The 17,856-nt window shown below is 41.8% G+C and overlaps 1 protein-coding gene across 3 annotated transcripts in view; it reads left to right on the top strand.

Moving 5' to 3' along the window:
• The window catches only part of LOC5576924 (transmembrane protein 94), a 28,912-nt gene extending 22,837 nt beyond the window's left edge, over positions 1-6,075 (top strand). For all 3 annotated transcript variants that reach the window (XM_021839468.1, XM_021839470.1, XM_021839469.1), the window contains 3 exons: positions 3,125-3,221; positions 3,284-5,541; positions 5,598-6,075. In XM_021839468.1, the coding sequence (XP_021695160.1) occupies positions 3,125-3,221; positions 3,284-5,541; positions 5,598-5,670 (2,428 nt within the window). In that variant the 3' untranslated portion in view covers positions 5,671-6,075. The remainder of the gene's footprint in view (positions 1-3,124; positions 3,222-3,283; positions 5,542-5,597) is intronic.
• The last annotated feature ends 11,781 nt before the right edge of the window (positions 6,076-17,856 follow it).

Below are 17,856 nucleotides of genomic sequence, written 5' to 3'. Positions count from 1 at the left end.
GGACAGAACGCATTGATTTCGATCATTCGGCAGCAATACTGGCCGATCAAGGTGAAGACAACTGTCAAGCGAATCACCAGCCGATGTTTTAGATGTTACAAGCACAAGCCCCAGCAGCTGAACCAATTCATGGGTCAGCTGCCAAGTTACCGCGTTACACCTGCGCCAGTCTTCGCTTCGACCGGTGTAGATTTTGCTGGACCATTCATTCTCAGGGAGAGCGGAAAGAAACCGAAATTCGTAAAAGCGTACGCAGCTGTGTTCGTGTGTATGGCTGTAAAGGCAGTACATTTAGAGCTATGCACAGATTTGCGGTCAGAGACGTTCTTGGCAGCGTTACAAAGGTTTACCAGTCGGCTTGACATCCCATTTGACCTTTTCTCCGATAATGCTTCTACGTTTACCGGGGCTGCTAATGAGCTAGCTGAACTACGTGAGCTTTTCCAGAGTCAACTGCACAAAGACAAGTTAGCCGCTGTCCATGACTGGGATGTTCATCTGTTCACCACGGAAGTACTTTCTGTAATTATGTGGCGTTTTAACACATAACCAAAATCTATGAAAGTTAGGGTGATTATAAAACGAAGCCAAACTGAATTTTCAAATTCACAAGACGAGAGAACCTGACAATAGTTCGCGTTGAAAACCAATCAAATTGCTTACTTGTGGGTGGTGACCAATGGGATAGATTTTAAACGCGGAGCGCTGTTTGGTTCTCAAGCCTTGTGCTCTTGAAAATTTGAGGTGTGGCTTCGTTCTATAATCACCTTACTCTACAGTTGTCATTTTCGGTTATGATGTACTTGCGGGACAAGGAACGAGATTCTCCTTTTCTCGAACTACTCGTTCGAGTATCACTTCAACAACATAACAAGTTATCCTTTTTTAGTCGAGTTTGAAAACATCAGATACATATAAAAATAATTCAAGAAAAGGCCAATAACAGCCACTCGTTATACTCAGATATTCTGTAACCATCAGTTAGCTTAAAACAAATTTTCGACCGCCAGTCGTACTAAAACGTGTCTTTGACCATCAGTCTTTTTGAACCAAATACTCGACCGCCAGTCGCACTAAAAAGGTTTAGTTGACCACCAGTCATTTTGGAACTAATACTTGACCGCCAGTCGCATTTAAAACGAATCTTTGACCACCAGTCATTCTGAACTTATATTCGACCGCCAGTCGCTTCAAAGATGAATATTTGACCACCAGTCACTCAAGAAAGCAGGTACAACACCCAGACGATTTTTCACAAACGGATTCCTTACCAGTGGTTACCACTAGTCCTTTTTTCACTGATTGTTGATCGTCAATCACCATAAAAACAGTTTATTACAACCATCGCGCTTAGAAAGTGTATTTTTCACTCACTATTGCACCACCATTCACAGAACTTTCCCGAATTTTCACATTTTTTTCTTTACTTTGCCTTTATTTTCCATATTCGGTTAGCTCACTGTGAGTAACAGTTCCAGGATATTAATTTATTGCCTTTAAGGCAAACTTGGCAGGATCGCCAATGTGCATTTCTGCATCTTTGGAAAAGGGATCAACTAGGGGAAAAGCACTAATTTTCGACCCACTAGAATTCTGTGTCAATTTTCGGATTTCCATACAAAGTAGGCCTAAATCGTATGAATGGGTCGAAAATTAGTGCTAGGTCGAAAATTGGTGCTTTTCCCCTAGGGCCAAATGATTAACTTCAAGCAATGATGTTGCTTACTCGTCTGCACACGGTGAAGTCTGAAACGGAGAGAGGACTGTTTCTATGGTGCGATGTTGGTCGCAGCCTACTTATGTGGTATTTGAATATCTGTCGGTCAAAGCTACCATGTGCGTTGACTATGTTCGGAGGGCATGATTAATAAAGCAGAAGCCTTCATATTCGGCGGCCTATACACAGTCAAACGATCTATGTAAATGCATGCTGCACAGCTACCTCGATGGTCCCTTGGATCGCAGTTGCACTGTTTTTGTGTTCTGTAACTCGATACCTCCTTAACTCGATGGCCTCATCAATATCGAGTAAGGGAAAGTTGACTGTATTTATACTGTTATTCTAGAGGAGTTTTAGAACAGACAAAATTAAAATTTTTGGTTTATTTAAACGGGAAAGTTTGATTTATATTAGGGTACATCAATCAATAAATAACACTGCGGAACACAGTTTTGTCTCAAGCACCAAAATACCGCTACTTACTTAATTAATGATTGCCATTTACATAAATATCATAATACGTCTAGTTTTTGAGATATTGGCTGTTGAAAATGCTAAATTTGACTATTTCAGTCAACTTGTTTGCAAGTTTGCCAGCTGGTATGACAATTTATTTGCCTGATTTGCCTCAGAACTCAAACTTCATATGTATAATAATACTTATCAACAAAGTTCATAATACTTCAACGCTCAAAATTTATTTTTTGTTTGTTTAGAAAAGTATTGTATTTTTCTATATAAGAGAAATGAAGAATTTTGTATGGAGACTGCAATTATGTTCAAAAAATCTATATAATCTAAATTTAACCGTGCAATTAAAAAAAAAATATCTGAATGAAAGTTAAGTCCTATTTTGCATGCTTGGTGAAATAGATCAAGAAAATATTGATGAAAAGTTGTTTAAATTTTATGTAAACATCAATGAAGCCAGTGTTTTATGCAACTTTGGCGACATGTCGCTGAAAATTGTGACGTGCTGAACATTTCTGAGAACGGCATCAGATTCAGCAGCTACAAAATTTAATTTAGATTTAATCTACTAGAGACACATAATTTGATCCATGACACACGCAAAATGCCATTTTTGTTACGCTGTGTAAGCATTACCTTCCGCATCGTTCCTTCAGAAATCCGATGTTCCTATTTATGCTAAAATTAGTTAATTGTACTTGATGTTAATATTTTGTTCCTTGAGTTCGTTGTATGAAGATGTTTTCTGGTAGTATTAGTTGAATGTGTTACTATCAGTGTTCAAATGAACTTCAAAGAAAGTATAAGTTCGAACCCATATTCGAACGACTTACGGCTCATCCTAAAATCCTCCATATTACCTACATCCATCCGCCTAAAACTTCTGCCATCCCAACGATGCTCTAATCCTTCGTTTCCGACCAAATTTTGTAGCCGTTGTTTGTGCGAGCTGGCCCGCCAAATAGGATTCACCAAACATGCGCGGGACATCTTCAGCTTGGAAGGTCAAATTTCCAGCTATCGGCACCTGGTGAGTTCTCTATCCGTATCCAACTAGAACTTACTCCCAATAACTTCGGGACTTTTCCGCAGCAACCGGATGTCGTACGAAGGGATATCAAATTTGCCCGATCGCTGCAACTAGCGGCCAAGGTGAAGGTCCCGTTCCCCCACTCGCTATCGGTGGTGATGAGGGAAAATCCTGGCGGTTCGCTTCAACTTCTAACCCAGGGCACGGCGGACATCGTGCTGGACAGCTGTGATGACTATTGGGACGGGCAGGATCTGCATCCGCTGACGGAGAAGGAACGGAAGCGTGCTCAGGACTTTTACCAAAGGAGTGCCCTGACGGCTTACTGTACAGCGTTCGCGTATCGGCCTTTAAGACATGGTATAACGGGGGCCTTGTCTGGTGGGATTGATGGAGAGATTGCGTACCTGGAGCTGCCACCAGAGACCAAACATCGAAAGGATGTGTTCAATAGGGATCATCTGCTGGATTACGACAATGGAGGAGCGCCATTGACGCATCATTCGATCAGCACGGATTCACTGCTGTTCACCGAAAACAAGGACGACGATATTTCCGATGCGGAGGGTTGTTTCGATATGCAGTGCCACCAGGTGTTCATCGGAATGATCACGATGCAGTATCAGGCGCAGACGGATATCGTCCAGTTGATCGAGCGTTTGGAAAGGGCTTGCATCAGATTTGTGCACTTCAGCAAGGAGAACGAACTGCGATCGAGGGTGTTTTCGGAAAAGATGGGTCTGGAGTCGGGGTGGAATTGTCATATTTCGTTGTTGAGTGATAGCGATAGCACAGTGGCGTCACCTACGAAGCAGTTCGAGTTCAAAATTCATACATCGAGTTCGAATGCTCAGACGCAAGTTGAGGATGAGAACGAGCTGAACAAGTTGCTTCCAAATCTGGAGAGCTCGAAAGCTCTGAGCTCATCAGCTCCCGGAGCGATTTCGAATCCCGATACTAGTTTACTGGATCCCCAAGTAGTTATTCAGAGTAAAAACCCTTCCATAGATGATTCTCGCGAAAGCTTTGAAATGCGGGATCTTCGACATCACCAGTTAGATAGGGGAACATCACAAGACTCTGCAATGGATGCCGGAAATGACGATAACTGTCGATCGTTGAGCTGCTTGACGGATAGCACTGAGCAGAGTGCTCCAATAAATTTCGACATGTCGAATCGTGCAAAACTTCCACGAGGTATCGAGAACATTCGACCTCATCTGGAAAATGTAGATAACGTACCGCTGTTGGTGTCTCTGTTCACGGATTGTTCGGCGGAAGCAACCCGAGAAATGCTTAAAATAATGCAACAGTATGGGGAAATAGTAGTCTGCTTGGGATCTTCCGCATCGAACTCGAATTCAGAAATATTCTTGCAAGGAGACTGTTCTATTGCGATCGAACCCCTGTATCCGCAGGTATGTCAGGACTATCCGGCGTACACCGAGTCCAACATCTACAACAACAAAGCTAAGCTACGCTCCGCCGCACAAAGTAAACTTCTGCTGCCAAGTCCGCAAAAGATCGTTACCATTTCGCCGATCTACCTCAGTCGAATGCTAAACTCGATTTCCTGCTCGATCGCTACCTGCCGAGACGACCCGATTTCCATCGTAGCCGTCATCGAACTCAGTCGCCGGTTCATCCAAGGTCTCTGGAGTTGCATTCAGTTCTGGGCATGCTGCGCCGTTTCGCTCGCTGCCATGAACACCATCACCGCCATCCTATCGCTTCCACCGATGGTCGTTCCGCATCATGTGCTTTACGTGATGTGTATCGCTGTTCCTCTGATATCCCTCTCCTTGCTAAGGGTAGAATCCGATCCGGCCATCATGAAGCGTGCCACCGGTAAAAAGCAAACTACCCTCGATTCCCGGCTGATTGTCTTCGTGCTCTGTTGCTACGGCATCAAATTCTCGTTGGTAGTGCTGTTTCTAGTCGTTTCCTACTGTTCCTTCCTATCGCACCCGATCGAGATCTTCTCCGATGATGAGGAGGAAGATGGTAACCTTGCGCAGGATCTTGCCGTTGCCCGAAGTTTCATCCTGCTGGGTATCATAGTTCACTTCGTAACGGTTAGCAGTTCGTTCGTGCACCGCGACTACTCATCCCTCAGACGGAGTCCCATGCGGAACCTGTGTTGGGTGGCGGCCAGTGCCGGACTGCTGCTGTTCCACACGCTGACCATAGTGGTTCAAATCTGCACCGACGATTACTATTGGCAGGAGATGGATCGCGTCTGGCCGATCGTACTGTTCCTGCTGCTGACCTCGATCGTCACTCTGGCCATGACCGAGTTCTTCAAGTGGGAAGAAATTAAGTTAGTTATCGAGGGATCGTTTCTAGTCATGATCTAAAATTTGTTTATTTTTTCAGGGTCAACAATCGGTACATTCGGAGAGCGCGGTTAGACTTTGGCACAAAACTCGGTATGAATTCACCGTTTTAGGCGAGAGGCTCTGAACCAAAACGTGTAACTCCAAACTGCAACAATCAAAAAGACTACAGTAACTATCACGATTATTCAATCTTATCGATATAGCAACAAACTGTGTACGGCTAATTGGCGTACTTAAGCGGTTGTGTGTACTTTGAAAATCTATTATACACGTATCCTTTTCCTTTTTATTATAAACTGTTGCCCAAAAACTGTTCTATATTTACGATGCAAATATCCTTCGGTTCCCTCGCTACTATGTGAACTACCCAAATGTATGTTGCCCCAAATGAGCGCAATGCTATATTTTTTAAACGAAAGAGAAGAGAGGCGTGGTAGAATGGATTTGAGTTTTGTTCGAGAAAAGTGAGAGATTTGTTATGAAGAAAAGACTTAATAAAAGAAGAATTTATGATACTCTGCCTAGTTTTATTGTGAAGAAGTCATTGCAATTGTATGAATTATGATCCCCTTGAATGTGTGATCTTGTCGCGATGGGTTGGCTTGTCCCATGGGAATCAACGACAACGATTAACGATGTGGTGGCATCACATCAGGATATTAAGGGTAGCACTGTACTAAGACTCGTTCATTGAAGATGGTAACACGCTAAAACCCAAGCTTCATTTTTTTTACAAGGGGGAAATCTGCAACCAGACCCCTAATCATGTAACTCTTGGTAACTTATGGTACAGTGGATCCACAATTAAGAATCGTCCACAATTTATGAATCAGCTGACTTTAAATGACGAAATAACAACAAAAATCAACACAAAACATCACGTAAACAATTTTACTCAAAAAAAATTATAAGCGAAAATGTTTCCGTGATGTTATGTGCTATTTTTTACTGTTATTTTGTCCTTTAAAGGCAGCTGATTCATAAATTGTGGGTGATTCTTAATTGTGGATTCACTGTACTTCTTCGGTGAGGGGACAGTGCATGTAGCACTTAACACATATAGCAGAAGTAGCCTAGGCAAACTGCTTCTCCTAGCCGACTTAAACAATGTTTCAAGGGACCAGCCTCCGCAGGGCTAATCCTCTGCAACCAACTCTTGGTCGCCGCGCCATAGGCGCTGCAATTCTAGCATAATGTGAGCGACAGCTGTAGTTACTGCATTCCAGCACTCGGCATCCGTACACATTCTCTCTATTATGTTGTCGGGGGACGTGTCCCTTTCGCATGTAACGAGCATGCGATCTCTCAGAACAATGAAACGGAGGCAAACGAACACGACATGCTACGCTGTTTCCTCCACACCACCACAATTGGGGCACGCAGGAGATTCTGAGTGCCCGAACCGATGCAGGTATCATGTTCTAACAGAAGCTGCGTCAGGTGGAAGTTCACTAGCCCATGGTTTCTTTTATACCAATCTATTAGTATTAGTCGATGGGTCCATTTATCTTTAGTGAAGTTATCCCATTCCTGCTGCCAGCTTCTGAGCGTTTCCTCTATAGCCGTAGATGCCCTTTTACAGGCATATTCAACGTAGCTAGCGAAGCTGAGCTTGTCATCGATCATTACCCCAAGATGCCTAAGGGATCTCTTGGACTCTATGGTGCAATCATCTACCGATATAAGCTGCCGTTGCTCGGACTTATGGTTGTTGACCATTACCACCTCAGTCTTGTGGCGGGTTAGTCCTAGTTTCCTAGACTTCATCCATTCCTCGACTATGGAGATAGAGTGCTCTGCCGTGGTGATATCGTCGGCGAAGCCAACAATCTTAACACCCGTCGAAAGCGGCAGCCTCAAAACGTCATCGTACATCGCATTCCATAACAGCGGGCCCAGGCTTGAACCTTGAGGTACTCCCGCGGTAATTCGAACGTTTTTCTGTCCCTCCTCTGTGTCATACAGTAGAATCCTACCATCAACATAGCTTTCTAGAAGCTTACACAACTGCACCGGTACCTTGAGGCGTGGGCTATCGCTTCCCAGCTTGCGCTCTGGAACGCATTCTTCACATCCAGAGTGACAACCGCGCAGTAACGGATGCCGTTTCCCCGCCTTTGGTAGTAGCACCAATTGCTGTCGCTTCCATGCATCCAGGAAGATTCCTTGATCTATGTAGCGTTGCATCGTGATTCTGAACATGTCCGGATCCGCATTCACTGCCGCTTTTAAGGCAACATTCGGGATACCATCGGGTCCCTGTGACGTGTTTGACGCGAATGATTTCACGACTTCTGTCAGCTCTTCGTTCGTCACCCTCGCCACTTCTTCTCCTTCATTTGCAGCATACGGCGCTGGGGGCCATGGGCTTGTGGGATGTTGCGATAAGAGTACATCGATCGCAGTACATAATCGATCGCAGCAACTCGGGTGACTTCTCTTAGGGCTCTATGGTGCTCTGCACAAAAATCATCCTCTCTCTTTTGCTCTGCCATGAAATTAGTAAACAACAAGGCCAGTAAACGTCAAAATCCTATACAAAATCAAAACAGTGCAGAGCCCCATGTACCTCTCCCTTTCACTCTTTCGGGAAATTTGTAAACAACAAGGCCAGTAAAAGTCTAAATCCCATACAAAATTAAAACAGTGCAGAGGCCTATGGCACCATTGCTCTTAGCCATTGCCCATCGCACGGTGACGTCATCAGAAATTCGCTCTCTTTCCCTCCTTCGAGAAATCCGAAAACAACGGTGCCAGTACCTGTCAAAGTTGACAGGTATTTGCACCATTGTTTTCACGTTTTGTTGAAGAGCGAAAGACAGAGAATTTCGCCGTGAAATGCCTAATTACCACTCTGTAGGCGTTACCCCACGGACTCGACTATCAAAGCATGCCCGTTTTCGACACTTGATTTTCTTTTTTGAGAGCTTACTTTGCCTCTCCCGAAGGCAGATTGCTCGAAGATTTGTAATTGATTCGCGCCACCAGTATACCGGTGGCCGGTTCTCTCTAGATGGGGCTTTTCTCGGCATGGAAGCATCACACGCTCGTGATATCACAACAACTAGCTCTTCACCGTTTTGGTCCAGATTGTTCCGTTCTCGCCTCAGGGCTTCAGTGCACACTTTGCCGTCGAAGCGCGCTGTTTTCCAACGTCGGACTTGGCTCGAGTTACATTGCACTGCCTTCCGCCTGGTATTATACTATAGCGAATTGATTGATGATCGCTATGAGCATAACCGTCATCAACGCGCCAGTTCATGGTACATAAAAGGTTAGGACTACAAAACGTCACGTCGATAATCCATTCTGGCGGAAGGTACTCACTGTACCTACATTTGTCATAATGCGGCCAGGAATTCCAACAATAGTTGGTCTCTTTGGTTGGTGTAGCGGCTACCCCACTCCACTGCCCATGCATTAAGTCAACAGCTATCACTACTAGCTGCCGATTAGCTAGTTCGGCTATCATCCGGTCGACCATGTGGGAAAATTCCTCAATCGACCACCTTGGGGGGCGCGTAACAACTGCAATATATAGCCAGTGATAAATACTGTCGATTTCACTCCAAGTTGGACCGTCCCAAGTGTGTAAGCTCCTTCAAAGTGTGGAAGCAGCTCAGGGTTACGTCGAATCAAGATGGTGTTTTTAGTGCACTTATTCCTTGTGGTTCAAGGAACAAGTGTAACGAATATGTTTTGATGATCCGATGCACGCGTGCACCTTTATTTATCACACTTTTTTGCACTCTATAATTTTTGTGATAGTTCAATTTGGGGTGAAGTGCGCAATAAGTAAGTGGACACGACTGTTGCACTTCCAAGTTTACCACGGCTGTCGCTTTTTTGCTGTTGAGATTTTGTTTTGTTTTCATTGTGTGGGGCTAAATCTTCACGTTTTATGTATCGTTTTAGCATCTCGGCATATTGAATCGTCAATAGCCGTGTGGTGTAGGGTTTTGTTCTTCTTCGTCGTAAGCGCTACTATTCGTCGTATCAAACTTTAAATGTTCCACTAAGGGGGATATTCAAACTTACCTACAACATAGATTCATTATCCAAGTGTAATTTTGTGAAAGCTGTTATGGTTTGTACACTTGTACACCAAAAATCCAATAAAACTACTGTATTTTCGTAAATAACTTCAGTTCAATCATCCACTTTGCACTTTTTCACCGAACTTGCATGGACGAACACGATTTGAGAGAAATGCTTAGCGATCGACTGAGCCACACCACTTTCCAACACAAGTTTCTTCCCGCCCCCGTGGGTGACTTACTTCGCCGGGCACTTATTTTCACTATGGAAAACCTTCGTACTTCTTCACTGAAGGATTTCATTCCAATCACACGCCCTAAAACTTCAATAAATCACCAAATTTTACGAAATTTCCTCAACCGCCGCGTATAATTGAGAATGTAAACAAAGTTCAATATGTCGTACTGAGAAAAAAAAAAAGCTTGTGTGCATCAATGTGTGCGCGACGCTCGACGTAAAAATACGATTCCTTTGATTGTGATGTTTTCGCTGTACTGTGAGCAAATGTAATAATTGTACGGTCAAAAGGAATTGTGTTCATATGTTCAGGCTGAATTGTGATGACGAACAATTAATTTTAAAGGAAATTAGTATATTCCATCATGCTGAAGGAATGGAGGGAGATGCCCGTAGATCTATATATTCTAGTAAATCATTTTATTATACGGTTGATATGTTGTGTTTTAACCACTCAATACACACAGTGAGCCGTAAGTTGTGAGACAAATCTGGAAACTGATTGCGACGGAGTTGAAAACGATACGACGGATTGAGAATACGGTAAGATGCATTTTATTTGCATTATTTCCAAAAAGAGATCAAGATTTATCAAAATGTTATTGTACAATGCTAAAGCCGTTTTGAGAAAGAATTGTTTGGCATCGGTTTGTATCAGCATCATTAACTGCAATACTGGGAAAATTGCAGTTCTCACTGATCAATGCTTAATACGATGGATACTAGCACATCACCCTACGCACGGGCCTATCAATCGTAAGGTTTTCGGTTCAATTCCAGGTTGTTGCTTATTTTTTGTTTTCAAATTCTGGTTTCTCGTAAGACAAATCTACGAATTTCAACAAGATTTCTTGTGGCGAATTTTCATAAGGGATATTTAAGTATTTCTTTAGCCTATTTACCTGAGTAAGGGAAGGATTGACGATAAATAGAGCAATGAAATCTTGCCATTTTTGTTGCGATGAAGCATTGAGTAAGATGATGCAATGAAGCATTGAATGAATGGTGACCGTATATCACCCATTAATGCACATTTCATTGCTACAATAAAACAATGCTACATTGCATTCATAAAATGGAATTAAAGCATTACTGCACGCATATTGCAGAATAAAAGCAATGATGCATTGCACTCGTTGAATTAAAGTTAAAATACGGTAATACCTTAATGCTTGTGGTTACTTGGATACTTTTTGGAAGTTTCTTGATGAGGATGTAGAAAATTGCATCATCGCCAGGAGCTTTTATATTTTTGAATTTTTCAATAATAGTTCTCACTTCTTCCAAATCAGTCTCCCAGGCATTTCCGAAAATGTTCTCTTGATTAAGAATATTTTCGAAGTCCTGAGTTACTTGATTTTCAATTGGACTAGTAAGTCCTAAATTAAAATTGTGCGCACTTTCAAACTGCATAGCAAGTTTTTGAGCTTTTTCGTAATTAGTTAGTAATAATTTGTTTTCCTCTTTCAATGCCGGTATTGGCTTTTGAGGTTTTTTCAAGATTTTAGATAATTTCCAAAAGGGCTTGGAGCCAGGGTCCAATTGAGAAATCTTATTTTCAAAATTTTTGTTTCTTAATTGTGAAAAAGGTTTCTTGATTTATTTCTGCAAATCTTGCCATATAATTTTCATAGCAGGATCGCGAGTGCGTTGAAATTGCCTTCTCCTCACGTTTTTAAGACGGATCAAAAGTTTAAGATCATCGTCTATAAAATATACGGATTCAAATTTTACTTCACATTTTGGAATTGCAATGCTCCTGGCTTCAACAATGGAATTTGTTAAAGTATCAAGAGCATTGTCAATATCAAGTTTTGTTTGTAAGGGAATATTAACATCAAGATTAGAGTCAATAAATGTTTCATATATATTCCAGTCGGCAATAATTGAAAGTGGAGCTGATAGGATTAAGAATGGCTTCTTGGGATATATGAAATGTAACAGGGAAATGATCAGAATCAAAATCAGCATGAGTAATCAGTTGGCTACAAAGATGACTAGAGTCGGTTAAGACCAAATCAATCGTAGATGGATTTCTAGAAGAGGAAAAACATGTAGGGCTATCGGGGTATTGAATTGAGAAATATCCTGGAGAGAACTCATCAAATAAAATCCTGCCGTTGGAATTACTTTGAGAATTATTCCATGACCGATGTTTGGCATTAAAGTCACCAATGACAAAAAAAACTAAAAATTGGGGTGGGTAATGTCTATTACATTACCGCGGGGTTGACGTAGAACTACGATGATTAATAATTTGATTTGTCATGTGTATGAATTTGTAAGTGTACTAGTTTTGTGTTGTTATTGATCGGATGAAGTTTTCAGAAGTTAACTCTTTTTGGACTCATTTTGGTAGTCCTGAAAAGAACCATTTGTCGTTCTGTGGTTTCGAGAACCAGTGTATGGTGTTCCAGGAATAATGCCAGATGATTGAATTTGTTTGTTTGGTCGTGGCTTCCTTGTGTTGCTTGGTTGGGTGATCGGTTTCTGGCTCCAGCTGTAGTTCGCCAAACTCCTCCAGTAGATTAGATGTTTGATGGCTCGGGTGCTTCGATCGTGATAATCGATTGAAACGGTCCAGTGCTTTGGTCTGTAGCAATATCCATTGCATCAGCATTTAGGCTCTGTACATTGATACTCATCAATATGCAGGTTGGGCCACTATGATCCAGTATTTCACGTCTCAAAGCGTCACTAATCGATGATTGCCTAAGCGCTGCAGCTCATTCCTCAAGTCAACCCTTGGAATTGCTGCGTGATGGAACTGGGAAGAATTGGTAGAGTTTGTCAAAAATAGTCCTTGCAGTGAAGTAACCCGCGACAAACCAACATATACCAATTGCTGATCCAGACTTTTGTCATAGTCATCCAGACTTTTGTTGCTTTCAATTCTCCGCTTCGATCGCATCTCAGCAGGCAACAGATCGTCTTGTTCTGACCGGGCGTGCTTCTCAGGCACAGACATCGATAGCGAGGGACCTCCCCGTTTGTCTTGCTTCGCTCAAATCAAACTGTCGACCGAGCTAGAGAAGATGCCGTCCGAAGCCAAAGTCATCACCGCTGCCGCCGCCAAGAAGAAGAAGAGGAAGCAGTCCACAGGAGAATTTGCGGTCGAACTGTGAACATGGTCGGGCAAGTCATTCTCGCTTTGTGGTTCACCGCTTGTTTGCGTTCACCCAGCCATCGTCATCGCCGCCATCATCAGATTTTGACTTAAGCCCGGTGATCCACTACCTGTTACTGTTGTGCGCCATCCACGTCACGAAACTTTCGGTTCGTCGTTTAAGCAAATAACTTGCTCAAATTTATACATTTGAGTTGAGGATTCCCCGTTTGACCATGGCAATCAACTGATAACATCCCGCAGTGTTATTTATCTGTAAGAGCATCAAAGCTAACAAAGCCATCGGCCCTTTTCAAGGCCATCAAATTAGTGGAAAAGAGTTAAAAGAGAAATATATCCGACTTTATACATGACTTCTTATATTCCTAAATCAATTTCACAGCTTCATACAAAATTTCATTTGTCATAAATAATTTATGACTCAACAATTTGTGACTGTATTCGCGGGCGCTGCTGCAGTGCCGTCGGGGTGAGTGCTCAACATTTCACAACAATTGTAAAATAGAGTGGCATTTCCAACAGCGTCTTTGATGTTCCATATTTTGTGGGAACACTTTGATTAGCAAAATTATCACATGTAACAAAATTGCGACATATTAAGAATGCTTTTGAAAAGACATTCTCATTGAACAATTATAATAATTCTGGCACCCATGGATCAGAAATTTACCGTCATAATAAAGAAAACTATTGATTATCATTATCTCGTATTGAATATTTAGTTAATGTCAACCCTTCCAGCAATTCATGTTCGACCAATTTCTCACGCATTAGCATTCTCCGCAATTTTCAAGTAATTCTAAGCCCAACACATTATTGGCACATACCCATTTCCCAGATTGGTTGATCAGCGAAGAGCACAAAAGGGAGGAGCATCATCTGCTATTCTGAGGTTATAAAACATGCTTCCTTCGTCGGATTCAGTTTCATTCTAATTCCGCTTTCGAGCTGGTAAGAGCTCCTCTGAACTTGCTCAGCGAGAAGTACCTCGCTGCTAGTTTATTGGATGATATTCACTGATTTATCTATAATGATCTAAATATCGCGGTATACTACAATTTGGTTCACATAATTTACCCCACATAATTACATGAATTTGAGAATTTACCACTGCAGCGCCGTCGGACCGTAATAACATCATGCTACTCAGCATTGTATGGTATTTCTAACAGCATCGTTGATTTATCATATAATGGGGGAACACTTCCTAAATTCTCGAGTATTAAATTGGAAAATGTATTAAAATTGCGACAGATTTTAAATACTGTTCAATAAACTGTTTCCTGACCAATTGTAATAAGCAACTATTGATCTGAAATTTTTCTACATGTTAGTCTATTGCGTTAATCTGAAAAATAGGCTATATGAAATTGATGTCTTGGCAAGGGATGTACAAGATGAGCATTATGTATTAATTTTCCAATTTCCGTACTCGAGAATTTTGGAAGCGGGGGCCGTGATGCTCGGGATGGATTGTCCTCCATGACTGGTCCTGGCTGGAAATATACGTGGGGAGAAACTCGACCCTTTGCTGCAGGAATTTCATTAATAACTCTTTGGTAAAGCAGAAATTTCTGATAAAAGTGAACTTTTTCAAAACAACTCTTATTGATTGGAATATTTACCAACAACTCTTTGTTAAGTAAAATCATCCTTAATAACTCTTTGCTCCATCGCCAAACCAAACCATTTCATTGAATTCTCGCGTAACTTTTCAAAACGTCCTAAGTAACAAATGTAAACAAATCGAGATTATCATTGCAAATCATTTGCGTTGCACCACTTTGCAGCACACTAGAACACTCGTTCTGATATATTAACAACAAATTAATCTATTCAAAGCTTAACAAAATGACCAATGTTCAAAACTGCATCGCTTTTAATCAATTGTTACATTGGACCTTTGATCAGAGAACCAACCACATGTCCTATGTAACATTTATGAATAAACACGATTCTAATGTTACATTGGACATTCCTGAATAAAGCTTTGGAATGGAGTTTAAAAGGTAGAATGATTTGTAGAAGCGTGTCTGAGACACTACTTAGATGCATAGAATGCCATAATAACTGCTTCTCAATCATTTCAGTCGATATTTTCAGAGTCGCACTGCCTCGCAAAATTGAAAACGCTCAAGTGACAAAAAGAGAATGAGTTACACAAAACTGTATTTTGGTCTTTTTGCCAAACCATGTTTTACCGTTTCGCTGGATTGGATCAGCTGCAACATCTCTTTTCATATTATTAGCGCATTGCGTGCATATAGGGGAATGATATTGAGCACAAGATTGAGCATCATGATGTCATTGTATCAATCTGATTCAGATGCATGGTCGATCAAGCATATAAATATGCTTCCCGGCAGCAACACGAGCAACGTACATGCGCGACTTGCTCACACATATTTGCAGAGCGAGCAATCACCGAAGAGAGGAGAAGCTGTATGTATTTGTTAGACGTGGGCTCCTTTCTGGAGTTCCTACAACAAGATGGACGGCGTCGTCATCGTCATCATTCCCCACCGCAATTTCTTGTTTCAACCGACGGCTGGTGCTGATTGCAACACAGCCGTCACCACCACCACGTCATGCAGTGGGAAACTCTCACATGATCATGTGGGCGAAACCGTCATAAAAACGGGGGGAAAATTGAGGGAGAATCAGTGAGAGAGCAAAATGTCCTAAATACAGCTCAACGTTTCCCCTCCTTCTGTTGTTACATAGGACACATAGACAGATGGGAAGAAGTGACGTCGTGGGATTGAATGAATCAAAACAAAGCACAGCTGGTGTCTCCGATTAGCACACCGCAACAAAATGTCGATTATCAGCGAATTGAGTGCATATAGGGAAATTATATTCAGCATCATGATCTTATTGTTTCAATCCGATTCAGATCCATGGTCGATGAAGCAAATACATATGCTTCGCGGCAGCAACACGAGCAACGTGCATGCGCGACTTGCGCACATATATTTGCAGAGCAATCATTCACCGAAGAGCGGAGAAGCTGTATGTATTTGTTTGGCATTGGTTTCCTACAACACAATCGACGGCGCCGTCATCGTCATCATTTCTCACCGCTATTTTTCTTGTTTGCGCCGATGGCTGGTGCCGAATGCAACACAGTCGTCACCACCCGTCGTGCAGTGGGTAACTCACACAGGAACAAGTGTGGGCGAAACCAGCATTGAAACGGGGGGAATATTGAGAGAGAAACAGTGAGAAAGCAAAAAGTCCCAAATACAGCTCAACGTTTCCCCTCCTTGTGTTGTTACATAGGACACATAGACGGAGGGGGGGGGGGGGGGAGAGACGGCGTGGCATTGAATGAATCAAATTCTCGAAAACTTATTCAAACAGTCTCAAGTCAAAAAAGTGAATAAACTTACTTTATTGATCCTACGTGTTTCGCAGGCGAAATTCCACATGTTCCACTCCTACCCAACTAGATTTTTCACTTTTAGAATCTTTAATTTCCGGATTTACAAAACGACGAAAGTAAGATTTTCAACTTTCGCAACCTAACCACTACTTTCGCCGCCCCGCTGTATAGAGAGACAAAGTGACTTAACCGCGAATCAAAACAAAACACCACTTGAGCCGATTTTACACTGGTAGAAAAACGTCGAAAGTAACTGTATGAAACGGCTTATCATTTTGTTATAATTATTTTTGTTGAAAATAATATAAACTACCTAGTTTTTGAACGCGATCTGATTGTATGCTAAATTTGAGCGATGTACACGGCGAAAAAATGTTAAAAAGGGGATTCATTTTAAAACAGTTTTAGAAGACAGGTGGTGATTCTTCTCAATTAGTTTTCTCAAAACCGTATGGAAGTTGCTTACGTCGATTTGAAAAAGTAATCGAGAATTGTTGTTGTTCGTGAGAGACTTTAACCCGAAGGTCATTCGTCTCTTCTTCAAATGAATAAAAACAAGGCACAGCTGGTGCCTGCGTTTATCACACCGCAACAAAATGAGCAGTTCAACTTGAATGTTGAAGCAGTTCAACGCACGTGGATGCAAAATGAAATAAAACATGATTGTTGTGTGCTCCAATCAAAATATCCGACGTTACTATAACTGAAACAAAATGACAGAAATGAATGTCCAATGTAACAATTGTTGAAACAGAACGACCTATGTGATTTATCCTATGTACATATTTTTGGTCAAAACGTCCTATCTGATGTTTTTATAGATTTCAGTGTAATTTCCAAATAAATTGACAAAATTTCATTTCATACGTTGAACTCTATTACACTGCTTCACTCTACAAGCAACACAGTGGGGAAAAATTGTTTCATTTTGATACAGTTTCAAAATATATTTTCACAACCTTCAAGCTCGAATTACTCGAAATGTGTGAATTGTTAGATAGGCCGTTTTGAAAAGTTACGCGAGAATTCATCAAGTACAAGAATATGAATGGTAAGGAGAGGCAGATGGTGTATATTTTGCTAACGTTACTTTCCAACAGGTCGCCGGTTGGCGCTGACTACTAATCCGTCCACTGAATGATTTTCAGTTGTTGCTTTCGCTCTCTGGTTCCGTTCGCTACTCGCACACTGCTGTGGCTTTCACGCACTCTTCTTTGCTGCTCCGCTGCTTGATCCGTTCGTTATGCCGTTCGATTTGTGAATGAGCTGGGAGCAGAACAACCAGTGGTTTTATTTGCTCGAGCTCCGTTCACCGATGGCGAGTGGTGGGGTTCTCGCTTGGTTGTTTCGTCACTCCGTTCGCTACTCGCACGCGATTGGTTATTGCTTTCGCGCTATTTTCGTTGATGGTGTGATTCTTCGCTGAGAAATAAAAACTGAAACTCTTTTGATTTTTCATGCAAAATGACCAACTTTGATAAACTATATCTCAGTTATTTATGGACAGAT

This window comes from Aedes aegypti, chromosome 1 (assembly GCF_002204515.2).
Source record: "Aedes aegypti strain LVP_AGWG chromosome 1, AaegL5.0 Primary Assembly, whole genome shotgun sequence".
NCBI classification, from domain to species: domain Eukaryota; kingdom Metazoa; phylum Arthropoda; class Insecta; order Diptera; family Culicidae; genus Aedes; species Aedes aegypti.
Note: the sequence above shows the minus strand (reverse complement) of the source record. Positions and strands in the feature narration are given on the sequence as shown.